Source organism: Pavona decussata, unplaced genomic scaffold (assembly GCF_977016875.1).
Source record: "Pavona decussata unplaced genomic scaffold, jaPavDecu1.1 SCAFFOLD_79, whole genome shotgun sequence".
Classification (NCBI taxonomy): domain Eukaryota; kingdom Metazoa; phylum Cnidaria; class Anthozoa; order Scleractinia; family Agariciidae; genus Pavona; species Pavona decussata.
This window is the reverse complement of record NW_028145497.1, coordinates 330700-356398: the sequence shown is the minus strand read 5'-3', so window position 1 is coordinate 356398 and position 25699 is coordinate 330700. Positions and strand designations below refer to the sequence as shown.

General features: G+C 39.5%; 1 protein-coding gene across 3 annotated transcripts; it reads right to left on the bottom strand.

The window, feature by feature from the left end:
- Positions 1-865: 865 nt before the first annotated feature.
- LOC146476129 (ubiquitin carboxyl-terminal hydrolase 19-like) lies at positions 866-25699 on the bottom strand. 3 transcript variants are annotated; one of them, XM_085114952.1, is made up of 23 exons: positions 25353-25699; positions 23675-23742; positions 21462-21562; positions 19016-19087; positions 18452-18567; positions 16657-17685; positions 15699-15832; positions 15169-15261; positions 13967-14143; positions 13251-13361; positions 12968-13051; positions 12502-12596; positions 11507-11567; positions 10816-10925; positions 9561-9704; positions 8191-8300; positions 7121-7249; positions 6283-6380; positions 4811-4853; positions 4323-4398; positions 3766-3918; positions 3312-3484; positions 866-2375 (listed from the first exon to the last, which is right to left on the bottom strand). In XM_085114952.1, the coding sequence occupies exons 1-23, from the start codon at positions 25453-25455 to the stop codon at positions 2161-2163; spliced, it is 3495 nt and encodes a 1164-aa protein (XP_084971078.1). In that variant the 5' UTR covers positions 25456-25699; the 3' UTR covers positions 866-2160. The 3 variants fall into 3 exon arrangements, with proteins under 3 accessions (XP_084971078.1, XP_084971080.1, XP_084971079.1); XM_085114954.1 differs by having other exon boundaries at positions 7121-7237; XM_085114953.1 differs by having other exon boundaries at positions 23675-23736.

Sequence of the window (25699 nt, the reverse complement as noted above, 5' to 3'; positions counted from 1 at the left end):
TAAAATTGAACTGAATGAAAAACTGATACCAGCACTGGAAAGGGCAACTTTACTTTAGTAACCCTGCAAAGTTTCAGCATATTAGGTGTTATATCAGCTTAGGAAGCGTAAGATGAAATTTTACAAATTTACAGACGTTTGTATGACTGAGGGTATACGTCATACCCCCAGGCATACAAACGTCTGTAAATGTTTCATTTTTCGACTTACATTTTCTTAGCTGATATTACACCTGATATGCTGAAACTTAGCGGGGTTACTAAAGTAAAAGTGCCCTTTCTAGTGCTGTTATACATTTTAAATTTTAACTTATTTGAATTTTCGGCCGCCATTTTGGAGAAGGGTGTATTTCTGATTACTGGTAAGAGCGGTCTTCCAATCGAGTGTCGTAAAACCGAGACCAAAGTAATAGGCCATTTCTAAGTTGCTTTGAACGTCATTATGAAAGCGAGGCTAAGTGCAAAGTATTAGTTTTCATTCAATTGCAGACAAAACTAATTTTCATGTGAAAGGCTTTACACTTAGCCTCACTTTTACAATGAGGTTCACAGCAACTCGGAAATGGCCTATTACTCCAGCCAAACGTAACAACGGACACACAACGAACCAATCAGAATTAGAAGCAAATACATGCAACCGGCGCCAAACGCGGGAAAGGAGCATGTTAGCAGCAAAATCACTATTGGTTTCGGTTCTCATTGGCTGGGAAAGAGGCACGAATTCTGCAAACGAATCGCTGAGAAGAGCAGAGCAAAACCACACCGAATGCGAAATTCCTTTTGACACTCAATGGAAAATCGCTCTATTGTTGATGCAGCAACTTGTTTTTCTACTTTTGTTATACAAGACCAAAACACAAGAAATGCACCGTTTAACCTTCATTTTGAAAACAAAAACAAACAAACCAATAAACAATTCTCATACAAGATGCCCCCACGTCTAGAACCCGAGAAGGTCGTCCCTGGCCGGACAGTTCTAAAGTCCGTTGAGCCGTGCAATGGATTTCAATAACACTGTAATGACCTACTTTCTTAATTAGCTACATCCCCGAACATTTCCCTCGGGAAACCACAGGGAAGTGGTGAAAACTACTGTACTCGAAGAGGACCCACCAAACCCCAAAATAGATGGTGGTCTCTGTCTGCACCCCCCTTCCTCAACCTCAAAAGATGGTGTCTGTATTGCATAGCCACCCTTCTATCCAGACGCTGTACAAAATGACAATGAGATGTAAACCTCACTTTTCTTGTTTATCTGGCAACGCTGACTCTTGCTAGCTGAATATTTCCATATCAACTCAAATTTATCTTAAAACCAATAAAATTTTGTCGGTAATGTTCACGAGATAGCTGCTGTCTTCGAGCACCCCCCCCCCCCCCCCCCAGACAAAGTGGGTCCTCTTCGAACAAACCTGTTATGACCAGTTCCCTAAATCCTCGCGAGTGGCCTTTTTCTGCTCGAGCTATCCTTTGCCATTGTTCAAAAATAACTGTTCTATGTACCAAAGAGGCCTTAACGGTGACCACTAAAAATTGAATTAGCACAAATTTTTCCAAAGAGCTATTTTAGTTAAAAAATTGGATGACAAGTTTCCAGACCAATCAGAATAAGACAATTTTTCCTTCGAACAGTGTATTCAAATAGCACTGCAATATAACGTGTTGCTTTTCCGCGCTTTCTTGTTGCTCAAAAGCATTAGATAACTTGCTACCTTCCGATTTACTGAGATATACTTAAATACAGCCTGCGAATACAATCTCAAAACACCCAAAAACATTTCGACTGCCAAAAAAAAAATACGAGCCCGATGTTCATGAATTACTGGGAATTCGATTTTGAAAGCGAAGACATTAAAAATACATTACGTTAGTTTGCAGTAAAAATAAATTTGAAAAACACATCTCTAGCGCGTAAACTCCTCGACGGTAGCGTACGCACGACAGCCACTGTCAGCCGCAAGCGATGAAAACCGGATGCATGCACAGGCTGGTTGGGCTACGAGAATTCAATGTTTTTAGAAAACTTCTTTCAATTGCAATGCTAGCTACAAGCAAACATCTCACTGCTAGTTATTACCTTAAAGCTTTAAGCGGTAGATATTTATAGCGACATAAGTTACAGCGCAAGTATTTATACATGTACATTAAATGGTATCTGTCTTCAATCCAACTCGTTTTCGTCGACGTCCGCAAGGTTTGCTTTTGTTCGTTCCTCGATTTCTTCCGTTTCTTCTCGCGTGGCTATTGGTTCGAGATCATTTGTCTGAAGTGAATGAACCGCGTGCCGTCGCTTGTAGAACAACACGTAAGCGTATTTTGACACGACGCGTTCCTCGGACGTTTCCGTGACGTTTCTGTCGTCAAAATATCGCCAGCCTGTAAGGAGATGGAAAACAAAGTTAGAGAGTAAATGATGTTTTCACATACTCTAAAAGCAAAAGGGTACCATTCCTGAGTAAAAAAAAATTAAATGAAATTTCACCTACTCTGTTTAAATGTTATGGGAGCAAGCCCATTCGATACCGAATTTTCAATTTCCGGTTGAAGGCCTGGCCACTTATCTTTGTCGTCAAGTTACATGGCTGGTGTTTTTTTGAAGAATTTCATCATCATCATCACTCTCAAGTTGAACATTAGGAATTAAGCCAAATGACTAAGGATTGACTAAATTACTCAAGACAGACTTTATCGAGAAAGGTTTCAGAAATCGTTAGCTCCAAGAACGTACAAAAAACTGTCCAATCGAGAAGTGGATGCCACTTCATTTTCAACCGTAGCCAAACAAAGCTACTCAACAACATTGTCTTTGCATCGTTTTTTGTTGTTTTAGTATTTTACAGCCAAACTACTTGTAAATGTCTACCCTGTCTGTATCGGCGCATCTATGCGGTTAGTACTTGAGCGTATTGTGCTTCATAATTAGCTTTATCTTTTGTTGGATTTAAAGATTTACCCTGAAAATTATCCTACGACAATAGACCAATTTCGATAAAAAAAATAAAATTCCTACTTGGTTACGAGGCTTAGGGGTATAAAACAACAGAAAGTACACTAACGTTCAGAGATGAGTAATTGATTTCCGTTGTTTTATTGCCCTACGCCTCGTAGTCAAGGTAGAAGTTTAATATATCGAAATTGGTCTACTGTTCACCTCAGGTTTCGTAAAACCAAGAACATCCACTTCGCCTTCAGCGAATTATTGTTAATTATTAAACCACCATCGGCGAGTTCCCCAACAAGAGTTGACGCACATGTGACTTGGCCACTGAGTGACACATACCCTCATAACACAAACAGTTATAATAATATTACCAAGGCCGTTCTTTTTCAGTCCATCAGTGGGGTGATCTGTCTCCGCCAGTCTTCCAAATGCTGTGTAATGGCCAAAGTTAACAGTGCCACTGTGGTTAGCCACGGCAAACAGGTCGTACAGCGATCCCTCCTTGTCGTCTTTACCCAAAGTAAAGCGAGACATGTCTAGCCCCCTTAAACATTTGAGAAACGGTAATTAAATGTAAAGCAAGGTGAACAGCGAAACGCAAACGCACTACCCCACCCTGGAAGGGCCACCAAGTGTAATGCACTACCCCACCATGGAAGGGCCATAAGGTTAACGCACTGCCCCATCCTGGAAGGGCCACAAAGTGCAACGCACTACCCCACCCTGGAAGGGGCATAAGTCACGTCCCATTTTGTAATAAAGAAGACTCAAACCATGTAACGGAAACTGTACATTAGTACACACTGCTTATCAAAACTGACCAACCTTAACGGAAATTCCACGAGTTTGGTGATCTTATCTTTGAACAGGATGTTCCTGAAGGAAAATCTCTTGAGGTGGATAATGAGGATCTCCGGCAGACGCCACACTGACAACTGCTTGGTAGCCTCCCGATGAGCCTTGCACTTGGGACAGTACCTACAAATCAGCGGCAAAACGTCAAACACGCGCAACTAAAAGAGCGCTTCTGTTTTGTTTTTCTTTTTTTTTCCTAAAGCAGACTTCAAAAACAAGAGATATGCTAATCATACATGTGTCCAATCACTTTGAACGCACGTTTGCTTCTAAATATAGACCTACAAGGGTTTGATATCGAGTGAATTTTCCAACGACGTCTACCCCCTATAAACCAGGATAACGCAAGCACAAACAGTACGCAGCGTCTGCAAATTGGACTTTCCGCATATCCTGAAAACTAATGGCATTCGGTCACATGTTGCTTACGCTCATCGTACGTGTAAACAACGCTGCGCATATGCTTGTGGGGCAGAAGAAATGTTCATCCGAACAAGACGATACAAGTCAGCGTCAAGTTAGCTTACCAAGCATCGTTCTCACTCAGTGTCTCAGGTTCTGTGAAAAGCTCCAAACACTCCGTTAACGAACAACTGTATGACTCTGGAAAACAAAAGACGCATTTCAATTAACTGGAAGTTGCAAAACGTGAAAGGACTACACCTACCCTCACAGGCCTGCAACTCCCACAGCTTAAACCACATTGTTTTTTCTGGAGCATGAAGACCAAGACCACTATCGCTTGATGAGCTACCACTGAGCTACAGGAGACTCGTGGGAGCCAAAGCCATTTAAGTAGGTTCATGGGACAAACATCCTTTATACTGCTAGGTTGGAATGTGTTACTTACTTGCCCCAAGTGGAATGCAAGGTTTAATAGACAAACGCTTCGCTTGTTCTCATAAATATTACTGGGAAACAGACTGCTAGGGAGATGATTGGCAATTAACAATTGACAATTGACAATTGGCTCTTAATTGGCGATCACTCTGACAAGATAACCCGCAATATTCACCTGAAATCGTTTCAGACTGGAAAGACGAATGTTCTTCGCATTCCTAAAAGAAAAGACCAACAATAGTCAGTGAATGAGGAAGCACCAATTTACAACAGGATACCTCTCCGTAAGAAGATTGAGGCACTTGGTGAAGATTGCCAAGTAAAAGCAGAAGGGTTGCAGAAAAAAAAAAACGCTTTCCATTCAACCAATCATTCCGGGTATGGAATCGAATACACCCAATGCAAAAATGGCTGACATTTTAATATCCTTTTGTCTTCATTCAAATTAGTCTCACTAGCCTCGTCCAAGGTAAAATATTCTTTTGATTTTTGAACTCAAGAACGAGGCTAGTGAGGCCAATTTGAATGTAGACAAAAGAATATCAAAATGTCAGCCACTTTTGCATTGGGTCTATAGAACAGAACTTTTTCTGAATAAAATTTTGGAATTCTGGGTACAGTATACCTCGCGAGTTTGTCCTAACGTTCCGGAAAATCGGAACAACCGGAAAATACCGTTCCATTCGCCCATTCCTACACGGGTCCAGTTTCTCCGACGTAAACTTGATTGATTGATTTTGGTCTACGTAGAAAACTCGTGAATGGGACGGGTTTACTTTCAAGTCGGTTGCGATTAACCAGAAGCACCGTTCTATTCGGCGCCAAAATTGTTTCCGATAGTACTGGATTCAAAGTAGTGCGTTCCTTTCAGGTCCGAAGAAAATGAAACAAAGATGATCGTAATTCTAAATAATTATTGCTGCAGACTAACCAGCTTAATTCACACTAACGGATTCCCCTTACCCCTTCCCCGTTCCTCTCCCCCCTCCCCCTTCACCAACCCAAGCCCAAAGTAAGACAAGAAACGAGAAAGAGTTGGGAGGCGGCGTGGCCCAGCGATTAGGGCGCCGGACTTGAAATCCGGAGGTCCCGGGTTCAAGTCCCGCCTCGGCCACGCTTGTAAATAGCCAGCTGGTTTGCCTCCTGCCAGTTGGGATTTTTAACATGTTATGTTCGATTTGATTATTAATACTTGTTTCCCGTTATTTCTGAGTGGAATGCCTGTAAACTAGCCTTGGGTAGTTAGGTGCATTTCCACTAATAAACAAAGCATTTGACATTTGCATTTGAGAACGTAGAGAGAACTCTTCTGTCAACGATCAATTCACTTAATGATCCCCTCGAACCCCTTCTATGGAGAAACGAGGCATCAGTTGTATTCACAGTGCAACCAACTCAACCAGGGCCATCCAACATTGATCAGTCAATTACAGGTCACGTTTACAACAAAGGTGTCTGGCTTTGGTAGTTTGTAAACCAATCAAAAACGAGAACATTTCAAAGTGTCGGTTTTTTTCAGTTGCCCCGGTTGAGTTTGTGCACTGTAAAGTTTTTCCAACAGTTCCACTGCAACAGTTTACAAATCTATACCTGTACCCTTCACTGGAGATAGAGAGAGAATTGCGTTGAGTGTTTATTGGAACATACCACGTCTTTTTCTTCAACGACAACATACTCGGGTGCCCGTGGATGGTTTCTCCAGTCAATGGAAAAATATTTGCCTGTTAAATTCAGTAGGTTTGGTCCTGTTGGTATAAGCGAGCATTACATTTTACAAAACAGCTCAGTGTACTAACATATGACGGATATCGGGGGGCGACGTTGGAGCAGTGGTGAAAACAGTCCCGGGTTTTGACTCAGCGAGACGCAGCAATTTCAGCAGCGAATTAGTGATGTAATTGCACTTTTAAACTTTGTATAAGGCCAGAGCAAAGCACGAGGCCTATCAAGAGAACTTGACGAGTTTATACTCACAACGCAAGCGCACTAGGCCCGTCACGGTAAAAACTTTCAAAATCACAATCTTACCAAATCCCAGTGACATGGAGGGTAGTTTCCAGAATGGATACTCCAAAAAAGGTTGGACACTTTATGATGTTTACACAATGTAGTATTTGTTTCTCAGTCCTCATAGTTATGACATAGACGAGAACAGAACATTTGAAAACGGTTTATAGCTGTCATTTGTTGTCATGGCCAACTGTGTGAAAATTAAAAATTGCCATTTTCGTCAGCTACATGTAGCCCTCGCTGGTGTAGTACGCGTACATATGGATGGGAGATACGAGGCAAATGACCGGGGTTTGAGGCGTACATTATTTTGATTTTAACATTTCACCACAGTTAAGTTTGAAATAAGTTTTCAACGCTGTAGTGTAAACATCCTTGCTTTGGAGTATCGATTCTAGTACAATCAATCCAATCGACAGTTAAATTGGTCGCTCAGCAACACATAGTATAAAAACAACAAAACAGTTACAGTAACCTTCATCTGACAGCCGGCTGCCCTCTTGTCCAATGATACCATCGCCGTAAGAGGTGACGGGTTTGATGTGAAACTTCGGAACATTCTCTTTTTCAGGACATTCTGCACCGGCCACACCTGGGAAAATAACTGGATAAAATTAATAGTTTGAAACTGGCAGTACGTTTCACCTTTCCTTCCTTCTGGTGCAACAACAACAACAACAATTTATTTACAGATTCAGATTATATAAAGGGCTTGTCCCGCAAATAGTCACAAAGCTAGTCGAGGCGGGACAAGACAAAAAAAAAAAAAAAAAAAAAAAAAAAAAGCCAGAAGTGTTCTTGCACCGGAAAGTCACATAACTTGACATTTAGACATCTACAGTCATTTGTAAATCGTTAACCTTTTATGTTCCGTAGGTAAAACAGCTTGAAACGTTCTCCATCAGAAGCTGTTAATGCGAAATCTTCATCTCACTTTCAAACAGCCGTCCTTATGTTACCTGCCGGGGTGGGGGAGGGGACGGGGGGTGGGGGCTGACGATGGGAAGGTGCGTATGGAGACCTAAAGTGTGACATCACAAATATTTGAATTTTTAAAATTATGGGATTTGTTAGTATATTCGGAAAGAGCATGATGAAAAATGCCTAAAAATCAGCATCTTATTGCAATTTGGGGGCGAGATATTAGCTCCGTTATGCCATGATGACTCCATACAAATCCTTCTAACTTTGTCTCAGTTTCAAACGTAAAGAACTGAGACAAAGTCCAAAGTGCACAGTCCATTTAAGAGCTGGCTGGGTTTTTGAATGAGCCTGCCGCTGAGGTATTTCTTGGCCACAGCCCTGTTTTGCACGGTCCCCAAAGAAAGTCCCAGAAAAAATAAGTTCCCGGTCGCTAATTTCAAACCGCAGAGCATATTTCCCAGGCGACCGTGATAATCATTAGTCTTACAAACTCCTCGCGTCCACGTTAAACCGTCAGAACATACTGCATGCTCCGACAAAGAGCAAAGTTACTATAGCGGACTTCACGGCCGAATATATGGCAAGCACTATCTACAGAAGAAACCAAAATCATATGTGTACCTTGTCCAGCGGGATTGCCAGCGCCTGAATCGTTCTCACTTGGGGATGTGTCCCCTTTCTTCGGTGAGTCCTCATTACTGCTTTCACCTGGACGCACAACTACAGAATACCTGTAAGGAAGTCAATAAACAATTAAGATCTTTTGCGAACTGTTTATCGTCTTTGCAGCCATCAGCATGTCTGACTATAACAATGACAATTTCAAACGGACCGTGAAAAACAGGTTCGAAATTCAACTATCAGAGTAAACGAAGCCATGTACGAAGGCGACCTACTGATCCTGTTGAGCTAAACTTCTGTTTTCTAGTAACGACTTTTCTTTGATTGACACCCACGAAAACTCTACTTAAGGTAAAGGAAATGCAGTACGCTGGGGCGCGTGCGATTAGTAACATATGTAGTGTAGGCCATAAGAAGTCTTTCTCTTCTCTGACTAAGATTTGAAGGAGAAGCGAAACGCGAGCACGTTCGAACACTCACAAGAAGTCTTTTGCACGCGCGCCTAAAACTTTTACCTACTCGGCTGTTGACAAAGAGTAGACTACGAAGATCCTAACGAACGTTTTTCAACTGTCTTCCAAGGCTAAAAACATGATTTGTTACGTTAAAAATGATATACAGTCGACTCTCGATAACTCGAAACTTCAAGGGAAATTGAAAAAGGTTCGAGTTATCGGGGGTTCGAGTTATCAAGGGTAAAATTATATAGGAAAGATGAGAAAAATTGGTTCGAGTTAGCGAGGGTTCGAGTTATCGGGAGTCGACTGTACTGTATATGTGCGCTGTTACAAGGCGACTACTTGTGCTCACAATAATGTAGAGCTGGAGGGCGTTTTTATCAGTCTGTCTTGTACAACCAACTATTAGATATCTTTACTGCAGTAAGTTCTGGTTTGAGTAAGACAATGAATACGAGATTCGACTTCAAGTTTTTACCGAAGTACTAAGAAGAGATATATCCCAGAAAGCTTCATTTTACTCTTTGTGAGCGACGAACTTGACAAAGTTGTTATGAAAGTGATAGCTAAGCCCTTTCGTTACTCCAAAAAGACGACATCTCCTACGTTTCGAGGACTTATTTTCGCCATTACGCCGTTCTCACAAAAAAATCGTAGTAAAATGACGACGGCTATCTAGTTTTCCCGCCGAAATGACACTGGTTCGCGCGCGCGCTCTTTGCCTATTGGAAAAACCCGTAGTCGTACTCGTAGTCGTACCATAATCTATATAAGGTCTTTATTATAAAGTACACAACATTCAAGTGGACTTCGGAGAAAGTAACAATTTAGGAGCTAAAGACGACGGGGAATTGCAGCTTAACTTTTGATGCGTACATTGGCCATGGTGTATACAGGTGAAACGTTTCTTACTTGGCATATTCCTCTGCCATGGTTTGCAGTTGACTGAATGTTGCCTGAGAAGCGGCAATGCTGACAACGAATGGAGTGCCAATGGGCTGAGGCACTCTCTTACAGCTTCTCTTGTGAGTCGACCAATGACCCTTCTGGCAGTCCCTGGGGAAAAATATACAACCGAATGAGATTTTCACTTGACATTAATTTTTAGGTAGGAAGCATGTGTTGGAATATAGCCTGCTTTGATTCTTGACGAGCGATCCAGGATTGCTGTTTTCTCTACGTTACATGGACATTTGAGCCAATTTCTTCGTTCTCACACAGCTTGTACAGTACAGTCGAGTAATGTTAGTGCATTGCAGGGCTGCACCAGCATTAATTAAAGGTTCGCTGGCACCCATTGATACGCCTGTTTTGAGAGAGACAAAGTGGAGTGCATTTTTTTGCTTAGGGAAATTACGGGACAATGCAGGAGGCAATCCTGACTCGAAACTGTTCGAAGGTGTAATCGGAGGTTTAATGCAGTTGCCACTGCGAGGATCAAAGGTATTTGCATGTCAGGTGGCAAGAACTGTCAGTGCTATGATAAGTAAACAAGACAGTAAAACGCCATTTTGACGTTGACAAGTTGTACACTTTTGAAATTGAAGTGAAGGAGGCAGCGTAGCCGAGTAGTCAAAGCGCTGGAATTGAAATCCGGAGTTCCGGCTTTCAAGTCCCGCTCTGGCCGCTAGCTGGGGTTGTTTTTCGGTAGCTCCGAGTTCACTTGCTCGGCCACACTTGGAAATAGCCAGCTGGTCTGCCTCCTGCCAGTTGGTTATTTTTTAAACCAAGTTGTGTTTACTTTGAATAATTGTTTGCGAAGTTTAATGCTCGGTCCCACAAACTTGTACCTTGTGCAAGAAGCCCTGCCGAAAGGTAAATAATAGGAATGAAATAAAAACTGGTTCATTGTATAATGCAATTCCAGGGATTTGAATGGCTTAGCGGCCATGGTATATGAGCCATTATACCATGCCCGGGAAATGGTAACCATTTAATCGTCTTCTAATTGTTCTTGCAAAGCGAAATGAACAAAATCTAGCAATATTATATGTCTTTAATAAAACAATTATTCCACTCACGCTTGTTGGATATGATGGATAGCTAACTCGGCGCTACGCGCCTCGTTGGCTATCTATCATCTCACACCCAATGCGCGCTCGTGGACTGAATAATTGTTAATTGTTATCATTAACCGTAAAGAGAAGTTTAGGACGCCATCACTCACTGGTTACAGTATCCTATCCCCCAGCACTGTGTACACCTCCGTAGCACTTCACCAGATCGTTTGTAACAGTTTGCACAGTGAGAAGGTATGACACGGGGACACACGGTTCTCTGCGGGGATATAGGAACACAAATACATTGTCAGAACGCCTAAAAATCTTCAAAATATACATATACGAAACGTATTACTATAGTCTTGCATGCATGGATTATGTCTGAGAAAAGTGGCAAGCTAGAACTCAAGAAATGAGAGTGGGTGACATTTGATACCACATACAGTACTCAATGTCATCTGTACTAAAATATGTTTGGTTTATCAAGAGATTTGATAACTAAAGTTAAATTGGCCACCGTAGAGAGATTCGAATATCTTTACCGTGGCCAATTTACCTTTGTTGATAAACCAAACATTCGTTTCTACTCCCCACCGAATTACCCCCCTTATTCATCTGTACCAAGCTCTTCTTGAAAAAAAAAAAAAAAAAAAAAAAAAAAAAAAGACGTAATTTGTTAACCCACGGAGCACCAAAGAGTTCTAGGAACTCGTTTCAAAAGGTTACCGCGCTTTCCGGGTCGAATTGGAATTTGGAAATATTGGTTTTTGTGAAGGGAGGAATGCCAGGGAACCTGACAACGAACTCAACTGCGGGCCACATACATGCATATCAACCATACATACAACCAAGTCGTACCTGTATAATTGGTACTTCATATACTTCTTCACCAGCTTCCTCTTCACTGAGGACTTCGTACCTGTGTGGTAACATTCAATGTTATGAAAGTTGCACCAGAAGAGTAGCCAAGGAGCAATATCAGTAGTACATAGGGGTGACCCCTTCATTATGCATGCTCATCTCATTTGCATAATCAACAATGTCATTCTAAAATTACATACTGTGACATCATCATGACACCAACAACTTCAATCTGATTGGTTGATTTTGTTCACAAGGTAGGATCTCTGTAATCTCATTGGCTTGTGTCCACCGTAACCCAAACTACCCCTATCTACTACTATTATTATTAGCAAATTGCACTTCTAAGTTGAAGGTCACTGGTTCAAAATTGACCTGTCCTTCTGCGTCATGTTCTCGTGTAACAAAATACCTCTACTCAAATTAAAAAAAGGCTAGGAATATAATCTACAGTGTATGGTGTAAGTAGGAGGTACAGCTGTCCCTGAGGCTCTTTCATTCTGTGCAGGACCCTGCAGGGTGTTTGCAGAGACCCCAAGGATAATAAATTTGCAAAATTAGCAAGATCCTAAAAGATGTTTGAGGACTAGAAGTGAAGATTGTTAAGGTGCCCTCTTAGGATCCTCACAAAATACTTCAAGGTCGATCTTTTAAATATTTTCACCAGGGGTGTTAACTTACTGCTATTGGATTTATTAAGACTGAACTTTTAATTAAGATTCAAAATTTGCATTAAATGCAGCTTAAAAAAATTCATGTGAATTAAAGGGAAAATGGTTTGTATACTACAAGTAACAACAAAATAGTAAGGTGATGATTTAAGAAAAGGCAACCTGTCCAAATCAAAGAATTATTTTAATGCAAGTTAGGAGGTCTTGTATTGTCAGCAAAGGAGAATCATTATACAATAATGGTACTAGTGCTAACACATTCTGATCAGAGGTAGGCCAAAGTTATACTCAGTCTTTACACCAAATAACTACTGTACTTACACAACAATGGTGTCTGATGAAACCACTGAAGACAAGCTGCAACCACGCTTAAACATGCGATGGAATTTTCCACGGAATATTTCATACACCCTCATCTGAAAGTGAACACATGAAAAATCATTTTTATGAGATCCACATGAAGATTTAGCACACGAGAAACCATCACAACTGACCGACAAGGAGAAAGAAGAAATTACATTGTAGATGCTGATCGTGATTTAGACTTGATGAGTTACAGTAGGGATCCAGTGATTGGAAATTTCACTATCAAAACAGGTCTAATTGCCTTTTTGTATGCCATCAATCACCAAACCTACAGTGCAGGTCAGAATTAAGCAAACCAAAAGATACGCTAATAATGCGTCTGCTGCAGACACATATACACATCTTAAAATCTGCAGATGCACGTCTAGTTAGACTCATTATGTATATATATACAACTATAGTTATATAACTAGTGTCATACATGCTCTGGTTGAATTGCAGTCACTCTTTCTACAGCAGCTGTAAGTTGTTCAACACTTGCATCTTGAGTTACTTTCACTGTAATCTAAGAAAAAAATGATTAAAGGCTGTCAGCATTGGTCAGCCTGTGGAAACTGAGAGGCCTTGTTTTATTGTTAGAATTGACTGTCAGTGTACTGTATGTGTGTCAGGTACAGGATGTGGGAGGGTAGAACAGTAATAGAAATGAAATGTAATAACCACAAAATGCAAACTAAATAAATATTAATAATAATTTTAGGTACCTTAAGAGGAACTCTCTTCCAGTCTTTGAAGAAAATAATCACCGGCAGAAGCTTCTGTTGTTTTGGCAATGGAACTGATAGATTCATGAAAGGGTCATATTTAATAGAGATCTGAAACAAACAAAATTTTAAATACATATTTAAGTATTAGCTGACAACAACATCAAAAATACATGTAAATAAAAAATAAACTCATCTGGCATGAATGGCTTGGGGTTTAACTGAAGATTGTTGAGTCAATGATAGTTAAAACTTTTGACCACCAACTATCACGGGCTATCATTGACTATCATCGACTATCATTCACTTTGAGCATGTTCAAATTCTTCATGATGGTCAATGATAGTTTTTCGGTCAGCTGTTTTCTCCACCAGCGCTCTCTAGATTCATTTTTCGTTAGCGCTTCCTACAACTGACGGAAAACAACGCAGGCTGCTACTCACTTTTGCCGCAAAAAATTCATGCATACAAAGTTTTGGTTGCAATGTTTACACTTGGCAGGTGCCTACACTAGAAGCTCATGCCAAACTATCGTCAGCTATCACAAGATTCTTTGAGCCATTTGACCACCCGCTTGATAGGTGATAATAGTTTTGATTATCATCAGCTATCATCGACTATCATGCGCTGTTTGACCAGGGCTTAAGGTGCAAAACAACTGACGGTTTTTAAAACTCTAGTCCAAATTTAATGGAAAGACCTATTTATTCACCAACCTCGTTACACATTGGGCAAGTCAGCTTAGATTTCAGCTGTCCCTGGAACAAGTCCACAATGACTGAGTCATTCCTGCTCTTGTATCTTCTCCATGCCTCATTGGCTACTTCAGCATCAGGTTTGCCTGCTCCTTCAACCTCCTCAACATATGGCTTTTCCTTGATTCTGTTCAGGTCCTGTGTGCAAATAGTAATGTGTTATTACTGTAACTTCTCTTTTCCTTCTAAGTGAGAGAGCATCCAACAACACTAACTTGTTCCAAATATCATGTTTACATGTGAAATGCATCAAACCAAAGCTTGAAAGTTCAGCTACACTGTATTTTTGCTTATAACAATGAACTTGACAAAGCAAAACACCAGCCTACAGTACATGTATTTAAACCCAACCATGTCCTGCCATTCGCCATAGCAAGACAAGTAACTCAACCTGAAAAAAACCTACATGTATATGTAGGCCAAACCGGGATTCTCGTTGTGGTTGAACAGGGTATTGTTTTAGGTCAAACTGCTCAACCAAGGCAAAATACCAGCAAATGGGTTACGCATTTACTTTCAAGTGGTACTGTACATGGTACTGTACATGTGAGAAAAACATATACATATACATGTAATTACGGTCGAGTCCAACTTTACTTTTCTTTTGCTGTAGTACGAGTTGAAAGGAGTAACTTTTGACACAATGCAAGTACAGCAAAACTGTGAGGAGTTTCCTGAAGCAACTACAAAATTTGTCAGGGTATTATTAATAACAGTTAACTATGCACAGGCATACATGTACATGTACATGAGGTAGCTAATCTTCAAGCATGCAATAATCGGTTGGTGGCTCAATTTCGTCACTGAGGAAACACTGCGAATAACCCTGCAATAATTCATAATTCAAATCGCAAGCTGCTGGGTTCATTTGTAACAAACCTGACTCCAAAAAAACCTTAGCAGACAGAGGCAAGGAGGATTATTTTATTATTATTGGTAACAACAACCTGGAGGGTGATGGTTCAACCTTTGACAGTCCTTCTTCGCTGTACTGGTTGAGTTGTGAAGTTACTATAGGACTACATGCGTCATGTCTACAGCGGTCTAAAAATTTCAGTTTCATCAGCGTGAAGCAATTCCATTCAATGTCAAATGGATGCTACAATATACATGTAGCATACATGTAATATTGCATGGTAATTGCCAATAAGATTTAGTCCTACCTCATGCAATCCATCCAACAAGAACGCCATGAATTCCTGCGCATCCTGCTGCATAAAACCTCTAAACTGGCAGACCTTCTCACCAACGATACCCTGAAACCAAGAACATAAACACATGAGAAATAAACTTATTAATTAAATTCTTGCCCGGCAGTAAAGCAATGCCTGCTCACAAATCGGATGTTTTTTTGACACCCAGTTTGTTATCGATTCATGAAAAGTACATTGGAAATCAGCCTGAAGCAGAAAATCTCTTGCAGTGCAACAGATTGTCTGGCTGACAATCTCAAAGAAACTACCATTTCACTTGAAATTCAAAATCAAAAGCGGGTGTCTAAATACACGTAATGTACTATAATATTAATATTGCACTCTAGTTCTGTCTGGCAGACAATTTGTAGCATGCAAAAAATCAGCCTTAACAAAGAACTAAACTGAAAACATACAGCTGTACATGTGTAAAGTCATGTACATGTTCATGTATGTACAGTATTCACAGTCCATACAGGGACACAGCTGTAAATTTTTACCTTCAGTTTGTAAGGAGATAATGACCTCTCTCTTCCAGACCACAGGTTTCTCATCAAATTGGCAAAAATAACAGCAAGTTTTCCTCCAGTGCCCAGGGGATTTTCTGTGTTAATGTCATCTTTGTGGCTGCCAGCTAAGTAAAGATTATCATAATTATATTAATTAATGCAATAATCCAGATACAGTACATTTTTTATAAGAAATGATAGTCTGGGAGGAATTAAAATCAAAATCACTCTTGAAATCAAATTCAGTGAAACCCTGTTAATTCATAGTCTGAAATGTCAGCCGTCTCCTCCCCCTAACTCACAGGGGGAGTGCACCCTGTGGGTTAGGGGGAGGAGACGGCTGACATTTCAGACTAGTTGATTCAGTGACCAATGGGCCACAAAAATCTGTCTGTATGAACTTAAAAGTGCCTGGTTTTAGGACAGTGCCTCCTGCAGTTTTTTTACACAAACATGTACTGAACATTCTGTACATCTCAAAGATGGTCTGAAACTTAGTACAATATCTACTATTACGAAGGTACGTTTTGCACCGTTTATGGCTATGAGAGAAAAGCAGATTTTAGCAAGGGCCATGTGTATTGGTATCCAAAAACAAAATTGGAGTAACCACCCATTTTCAGAGATAATTGAGCTACAAGATGGACAGAAAATGTCATGCATCATATTCTACATTCTAAAGATTTTTTTTTTAATTACTGTTGCTTGATTATCTCTTATCTTCCCTACTTTCCTTTTTTTCCGAGTTCTTCACCTTTGGAAAGTTACATGTACAGTGTAAGAGTACGTGCACTGTATGTGACCTGCTGATTTACACCTGCACTACTCTTGGAGGAGTACTTGCTCTAAAGGTAATTACATACATGTAACTTGCTCCTTGCTCACTTTTCTACAGTAAATCAATACTTGAAGGTTACAATTGCCAGAAGCAATGTCAAGGTCTACTCACCAAGAAAGAAGTCCCTCAGCTGCCTAGTGTTTGCCAAGCACTGGATTATAGAGTTGAGATAACATGTATTTCCAAGATTTTCCAGCCCTGTCAGACCAACATGAGCATGCTCCTCAGGCTGGTTGTTAAAGCCATCAAAACCATCTCTAGCAACACCCTCATTTTTAGATGCCGCAGCCTTGATGGCCTCACTGAATGACAAGTGAGTGGTGTCACTTTGACTTCCACCCATTACTCCTGTCTTGACTTGGCCGTCACCACACCCCCGCACAGATGATGACTGTGGGGGAGGTGGTGGGATGGGAGGTGGTACGGGAATTGCTGTTTCACTTACAGATGTCTTTGTCAGGTCAAAAGAAGAAACCGAAGGCAAGGTTGATGTGGACGAACTTGGTTGTACAGTAGTTGACAGTGAGCTAAATGTGGTTGTTAGACTCTCTGCAGTTGATGTGCCAGTAGCCTTCTGAGCTTGATAACCTGAAGCAACGTTAACCAAATCATTTTCCGACGGAGTAGGATTTGTCGAAGTTTCGAAATTTAAATGTCCATTTACTGATTCGGTTGAATCTGTAGTTCTTAGTTCACTCAAGTCTGACTCTGGTTTTGATTCCTCGCAATTTTTCAAATGACACATTTCTGGTGAAAGTTTTCCATCATCATTCTTGGACATAAATGTTCCATCAGAAGAACCGCAAGCATCACATGAATTTTCCACTGCACCAGCAGATCCTGATGATGAACAAGAGGCAGAGCCCTCTACTGCTGAAGGGTCCTGACTTGGGAGAACCTTTTCCTCAGGAATGGTACCAACAGTTTCTTTATCCACTTGTGCATCTGAATTACTTCTTGATGAAATGCCATGTGTGGTTTCTCTGCTGCTACAGGCCTCTGAGTGCTCTGTATTGTCAGCAAGTTTATTATGTACCCCATTACACACTGTCTCCTTTGAAAGTGAACTCTGACCTACACTTGTGGCCTTGAAAAGATGTGTGAAAGGTCTGTCCGTTGACATACTGCCTCCTTTTTTACCTAATAGTGAATAGTTTTTTGGATGTACTTAACAATAAACAAATGGACAATCATGTATAATCATCATCATCATCATTTTTGTCATTTTACTGCATATAATTTATTAAATATTAAAATAATGCAAAAGTAATTAATGAACGGCTTTACCTCACAACTTGAAGAAAAAGTGGGGTACAAAAGGAAAGCAAAGCTTGCCTTCTACATGTACACCTTCATGAATAAATACAACGATTTCAAAAGATCTGGTCCGAGGACTTTTGTACGCTTCCTTAGAAAGTTTTTACGACCTAAGGGAGAGGCTGATATTAAATTTAACAATTCAAACTCCACAAGAAAGGTAGTAAGTCAGAAATAAAGAATGTCTCCTCTGCCAGTCACAGTCTTTTTGGTCATTTGCAAATTCTGAGGTGCCTGCCATATTGACTGTGTTCCCAGCAAAATAAATGGCTACCAGTTGCCAATAACAGCCTCACAATGGGGCACCCATTTGAGAGAAGATAGTACTAACAGTGTAATCGAACGTGGGCATTCAGTTGAGCAAATACTGTACACATTTATAATTAAAAATGTACTCATGAAACATACTTTGCGGAGAAAAACTTGTACATTGTACACTAGGAGAGAGGTACATGTACACGGATAAATGGTGTCTCAAATCCAAAACACAAAATTCAACTAACATACATGTACATACAAAGTCATTATATGACTTGTAAAGTTAACAATTAATTTAATTACAGTAACTGAAAGATGCTGGAGTTCATACCTGGAATATTTGGTTTCTCTAAGCCGCTCCATAATCCAGGTGATTTCTTCTTAAGAGATATTTCTATGAAGGCCTTTGCTACCCTGCTTCTTGAGGATGCTATGTCCACTTTGTCCCTGTACAGTCAGGAGAGAAGAAACAAAGCATCAAAATAATGTCAAAATGATCATCTGAGCTAAATGGGTTACCTTGTACGTGAGCAAACCAGGTACAATTTTTCTTTCTTTGACAGTCACTGAGTAATAATTAACACGCACTGTAAGCACTGCCATTCCAATCATGATTAACATAAGCACTAAAGTCAAGGAGCTCAAGAAAGCTACTGTTATAAGAGGATGGAAGAACTGAAATTGACTCCCTTGTCATCAATGGTCATGTCACCATGGTGGTTTAAATTTTTTGTACATGTAAGCAGCGACTGGCTCTCTCACAACTCACCTACTAAGGCAGGGTGAACAACTTGACATTCAATTGTTTTGTGTCGCGTACCAAGATTGCAGTCCATTAATTTATAAATTTTTATTGACATCATCAGTGTATATTTTATTTACATTATCGACTAACCTTAGTTTGAGATTCCACGAAAACTGTGTGCTTGCTGATGTGCCAGAATACATCTTAAGAAATTCCTTGTTGCTGAAAATATTAAAAAGAAATTATGCACATATTATACATGTACACATGCAATGGTAGCTAATTATTTCATACATGTACAATTATTTGTATTAAAGGCCATCTGATATTATGCGATGGCGCGATTTCGCAATCGCATCCGATCGCACAATTCTTAAAAAATAAACCAGAATGTGATAAATAAATGCCTTATCTGAAAAAATTCCACGTCTGCACTTAGTTTCATTGCAGCACGAAAGTGGTTTTCTTTCTCAGAATCCTAGTAAAACAAGCTTAAAATAGTTGAGGGAAAAATCACATAATTTGCATAATTTACCGCATAATAGTCCTTTCTTATCGCACAATCTACCCTGAAAATATCGCACAATTTCTGATTTTTTATCGCACCCTATCAGATGGCCTGGTTTTAAAAGTTAAAATACAGAAATTACCTCAAAGCGATTATTTACTGAAGCAAAATGTTTGGTTAATGATCAACAGAGTTGAAAGGTACTCTACGTTGGCCAAATTAGATGTACCTGTACCTTATCAACTTTGTTGATAACACCAGACATTCATTTCCATTCCCCAAGCTAACAATGCAGAACAACAGTTTTATGGACGGTGCCTACTATTGTTACTGCGCATACATGTACGTTCTGCGCATCTCGAGATACTTGGGTTTCCTATGGGTGGTGCCTACTAATACAGGCATATTTTTGCGCTGTTTAAAACTATACAGAGAAAGCAGAACTTAGCAAATGCTTTTGGTATCTCATAAGAAAATAGGGGGTAACCATGCATTTTTCAGAGATAATTAAGCTTCAATTTGGGAAAAAAAAAATCCCATACATTGCTTTATATTTTGGTGTTTTTTGGAGATGTTATTGCTTAGTTATCTCTGAAAAATGCATGGTTACCCCTTATTTTCTTTTTGGATTCCAATAGCCCTTGCTAAGATCTGCTTTTCCCGCATAGTCATAAGCCGGACAAAAATACTTCCGTCGGTATTAGTAGGCACCGACCTTAATCACCTTATCTGTTACAGCGAGTTATAGCTTTTTCTGCGCGGCTAATTTTCACCTACTTTTGTTTTATTTGTGTGTGTTACATCTTTCATACCTTTCGCCCCCACACCTTTATAGATCATTATGTATGTAAATAGCCTTTCTGTCACTCCTTTTACCCTTTTTAAGCCAGTTTTCTTTGCATAAGTTTTCAGTGTGCGCATCATTTTCAGTATTGTATAGTTGTGTCTCGCCGTTCTTCCCGTCTTGGTTAATTTTCTGTAGAATCACCGATTAGGTACGTTCTTGTGTTAGTCGTTTGTTTTTCTATTGTTTCTCAGTTGCTTATTCCATGTCGTTACTTGTAGTATTATTTTTAACATCTTTTATTTAATCTTTGTATTTCAAGAACCGTTCTGGTACGGATTTGTTTACCGTCGGGATGAGTTTGCAATGGTGAAGATATCAAATAAAGTGTTAAAGTAGAGAGCTGAGTGATTAGCAGTGGCTACATTATCTATTTATTGAAGCAACAAAATTAATTATGTCAAATTTAGGGAAAGAGTCACCAAATTAATACGACTAAAATTAAGGTGTTAACCCTTATGATATCATCACCTATAGCCAATTTTAGTTTGGTTCCAGACAATCTGTTTATTTGTAACCAAAAGGCTTTGTGGAAGAGAGGCATATACATGTAAAGGGTGGTTTTAACTGAACAATGCACAAAATACTTCAACCGAGCATAGAATATTTGTTTTGATGACTGTTTGATTTTACCAAATAAATTATAAGGTAAATTGGAGGTCATGAAGAGAGAGAAAAACTGATGCTTCACACATTATCCCATCATCAAAGCTAAAGTACATGTACAAATATTGTTATATACCTAGACTTTCACTCAACTAAACAAGTACTGTGATTGGTTGATTCCTGGTCACGTGCCCCTGATCAAAATAAATACAAATGTATCCCGACCGGGATACAATTCCGCAGTTGTTGCCCTCTCAGTTGTTTGCGGTGATTGTTGAAGGGAAAGTCTAAATATAATATTATAGTTCAAAGCACTTAATGCATGGTCCCTCAGGAAACTAGTTAGTTTTGTTTTCACTCGAGTCCTGATGTTTCCCTCAACCAGGACTCTCAGGAAAACAAAACTAACTGTTTCCCTTGGGACCACACATTAAGTGTATACTGTATGACTCAGGAACAAGAATGCTTGGAACAACAGCTTTTGTACCCCTTTACATTGGCAATTTACATTATAAATTCTGGAGTTTGATAAAACCAAACATTTACATGTAATTTCACAGCCCCATAGTTTATCTAAGTTGTTTTAATGGCTTACGATCTTCCCCTGTACCTTCAGTATTAAGAAAACTAAAACAAACCTTGTAGAAAATTTAACTTGCAGTTCGTCATCATATAGGATTATATCAAGGCACGGTTTGATGACATCTTTCACATACACATGGACAGCAATGGTATCTCCCTAGAGCAAACAAAAAAGTAATGTCAATCCGGACACCTGCAGTAATTACACAGTGTCACAACAAGTCTATTGATAAAAAAAGCCAAATTCCTTGCTTTACTCGAGCGTCTTGTTGTCGACATTTATAAGGGCTGCACATTACAACAAACACTGCTGCAACATGTATGGGATACAGAAGTGCATGGCATTAGGGAAGTGATCAAAACTACTATACCTGAACTGAACCACCAAACCACAAAATAGAAGGTGGTCTCTGCCTACAGCCCCCTCCCTCAACCTCAGAAGATGGTGTCTGTATTGCATAGCCACCCCTCTATCAAGCAGCTGTACAAAGTGACAATGAGATTCAAACTTCACTTTTCTTGTTTAATTCTAGCAATGCGGACTCTTGCTTACTGACTATTAATTTTTGTGTCAACTCAAATTTTAATGCCAATAAATTTTTTTTGGTTACAGTATGTTCATGAAACAGGTGGTGTTTTCTATACCCCCCCCCCCCCCCACTCCCTGTTTCCCTCCACTCACCCAACAATGTGGGTCCCGAACAAACTTGCTATGACCAATTCCGTTATTACAGTTGTATCTGTACAGTCAACTCCCTTTATTGCAGACACCCTCAGGATCACGAGTTAGTGTCCTTGATAGCGCGAGTCCGTAATGGCAGGAATTTACTTCAGTCGAAGGTCTATAATTTATTTTTGCCAGCGATTTAGCTGCTGTCCGTATTATCAGGGTGTCCGTAATAGCGATGTGTCCGCAAGGTGAGAGTTCACTTACATGGACAGCAGCTGTGCACTGTACAAGCACTGTTGGCAAGTCACCAGCCATTAGTAAGTTTTTCTGGTTAGCCCTATTCCCAACCACACAACTTTTCACTTGCACAGTTATAAAAAGGAAACTGACTACTGCAATGGACAAAGCTTCTGAAGACAAAAATGAAAATCAGTGCTAGTGCCATCAGTGAGTCTAGAGTGATTTTACTCTGTGAAACTCCACCCTTTTATCCTATTTCTCACTACAATCTTTATGGTAACTGTCAAAACAGAGGTGAACTGTGAAAACAACAAAACATTTGCTGCTTCGTGCGTTCTACGAACTGCAGCAAATTCAGACACATAGTATTAAATATCTTGAAGTTCAACTTTCTTCATAATATTGTTGATTCCAGCTCTGCAGTTTGAAAAATAGACACATGTCATTTGATCCCAATTTTTACAACCAATTTGCAGAAGATCACCAAAGATTGGTAAACAATGACCTTGCAACAAGCGTTTCTGTTAATATGTAACTCCATATTTTGGCCATTAAATTGTCATAACCAAATACTTTTAACAAAAATGACAACAGTTTTGAGTTTTGCAAACATGTCTCGACAGCTCTTCTGCTCTTCACATTTTCAAAAACCAAACCTGTTCTCGTTCTTCTTAAACTTTCAACCTGCCTACTGCTATCCTGACATTTGGTGTGTAAATAAAAAATAATTATTATAATACATGTAAATATAATAGGATGAGGGATCAGCTTCTTTTTTTTTATTTTTTAAAGCAAGATATTATTTAAGTCCATTTTGGCAACTACAAATAATTAATTAAGAGAAGCATTAATCACAATTGCTGATCTTCTGGCCAACCCAACTGGGATAATACTTATTTTATTTCAAACCAGAAAGTGAAAACAATTATTAACACTGTGTCAGACGAGTTGCATTTCAAGCCAATCAATTAATGCAAGAGATTAACAGTCAAACCAAATTACAGTCGTTGTATGAGCGCATGCACATGTACAGTACACGTGTATGCAGCAAATTTGCCAGTTACAGCTTACTGTACAATAATCCATTTTTACAAGTATGTTGTGTTATTACATGATTTGACAAACAAACAAATGGCATTGAAAGAAAAAGATTTCTTTACTAGTCTTGAATTTATTTAAAATTCAGTTGTTACATGTAAGAACAGCTCACAAAGAACTTGACAAAAGTCATTAATCTGAAAACATGAAATGTACTTTATTAAAATACACATGACCTCTTGAACACATTAACAGAGGTGTACATCTGTAACATTACCACAACTGTTGAGGTGCCTTATATAATTATTATAAGCAACTTACCTTGTTAAACCAATCATACTTCATCTGATGAAGATCCCATGTTTCTTGTACATGTAGGTTAGCTTGCACTGCAGAAGAATATCAGTCTATTAATTTATTAAAAAATAACTTATCCATTGTTATTGCAGGATCCCTTAGTGAGCCAGTCAGAACATTTGACCATATATACACTGAATAACAAAATGGTGTTTATTTCAAACATTCTTGTTAATTGATTTTCACTTACTTTTGATGTGCTTGTGCTGTAAGGTGCTCACAGGTAGATTGCCACAAACCAGGCTTTGATGGCAATCTGGTACATATCAGATAGAAGAAAAGGTTCTCGCAGCTATATACGCAACCAGACTGTTCCGAAAAACCTAAAAAAAATTTCAGGCTTGAACGGCATTAGCATCGCAGAGGTCATGGGCTCAAATCCCGTTCAGGTTTTTCACAACAGTCTGGTTGCATATATACATGTAACTGCGAGAACCTTTTCTTCTATCTAATCTTTCATCCGCAGTACATATACATTTTACACATGTATTTCGTATGTAATATTTCAATCTGGTACACGTTTGCAAGTCATAATTATGAGAACAAAAGAAACCTAAATTGTCGTGATTACAGTGTAACATAACATTTCCTTTACCTGTTACACTACACCAGATATACGAGAAGATAAATTTGTAACCTATATCAAGTAAAGCGACTGAGAGCCTTAATTATACAACTCAATTCAGTAAGGGTTCAATAATGTAAAACTCATGTAGACCTTTATCAGAGGACATGGAGCAAGACGGGTGTTAATGTCAATGTGTTAGCAGTTTTGGCCCTGAAATGCATTTCTCTGTATTTTTTCCCGTGAACTATTTTTAGTAGCAGTTCACTGCTGGTTCGCTATAGAGACAAATGTATGGAAAGTTCAAAACACGACTGGACGCTTTCTAGCACAGCTACATCCCTCCAATTTTTTTTCTGAAAATCTTTTAACTAGTGCTAAAAGTTTCCAATTCATGAATTTTTCAGAAGCGATGTTTTATGAAAATTATTTGACAACGGATTTCCATACAAACACTGTAATTTCAGACGTGTTTGCCTACTCGTCAAAATGGCGTCGAAAACCGTGATAAGGCCTATTCACTTCAATATTCAAATGTAACAGATGGTTTCACATCTAGTATGACTGTACGTTATAAAAAAATTATAAACTTTAAAGTGTATTTTAACTTACCCAGGCATGCCAGTAGGCTCAGTATCAAAATAATGGGAGAATTTGGCACAGCTCATCAAATCATGAAAACATACATCCACATAAAACACCAGTCCGAGTGGACCAGACATTTAAATTGTACTATCACGTGAACATACTTGTCAAAACTGTCATTTCGCGTGATCAATGTTTTTCCGTCTGACGTAGGGATCAAAGAAAGAAAGAAGAAACCGGCAGAAGTTGATTCCAAGAGCGACAAACTAATGAACTTTCAAGACGATTATTAAACGAAGGTACCAACAAGTTTTGCCTTCTTACATCACTGATCACGCAAAATTAACAAACGAGTGACAATAAATGTAAGATCAATCAATTTCCGCCCACTAAGTCGTAAGTTTCTCCCCCGGCCTGACAAATTCATATTTTAAGAACTTCAACTCTTTCTTCGTTCATTAACTTTCGTTCCGGTACAATCCTAGCGATTACCTTTAGAGACTGTGGACTCTTGAGCTTCCTCAGGCTGAATCTTCTGGCTTTTGTGCTGTTGGTCGGCGGATGAATGGTCCGTGTGCAAACATTTTATGGCCATTTCTCCGCAAGCCGCTCGCTTCCGTCCGCCTTGGACCGAAGAGTTCTTAACGTTTGAATGCCAATTCGTCGTGGTTAACTCCCGTTTCGAAATCTTGCACGGATAAATAATGTCACTGGAGGTTTCTTCCGAGGTTTAATGACTAACTCGCACTGAAGCAGCGTTCAGTCGGTAGAAACTGAATTAAGTCCTTGCCTAGAAGTCATAAAACTAGCAGAAATTTTCTTTTCATGAGCCCGTGGTG

Excerpts from the sequence above, each read along its gene's own strand:
- LOC146476129 (XM_085114952.1), bottom strand. The coding sequence starts at position 25,455 with ATGGCCATAAAATGTTTGCACACGGACCATTCATCCGCCGACCAACAG. Across the intron at positions 14,144-15,168 it reads TGTTGGATGGATTGCATGAG|GACCTGAACAGAATCAAGGA; the intron begins GTAGGACTAAAT and ends ATTTGCACACAG. Across the intron at positions 13,362-13,966 it reads CTTGCCCAATGTGTAACGAG|ATCTCTATTAAATATGACCC; the intron begins GTTGGTGAATAA and ends TGTTTGTTTCAG.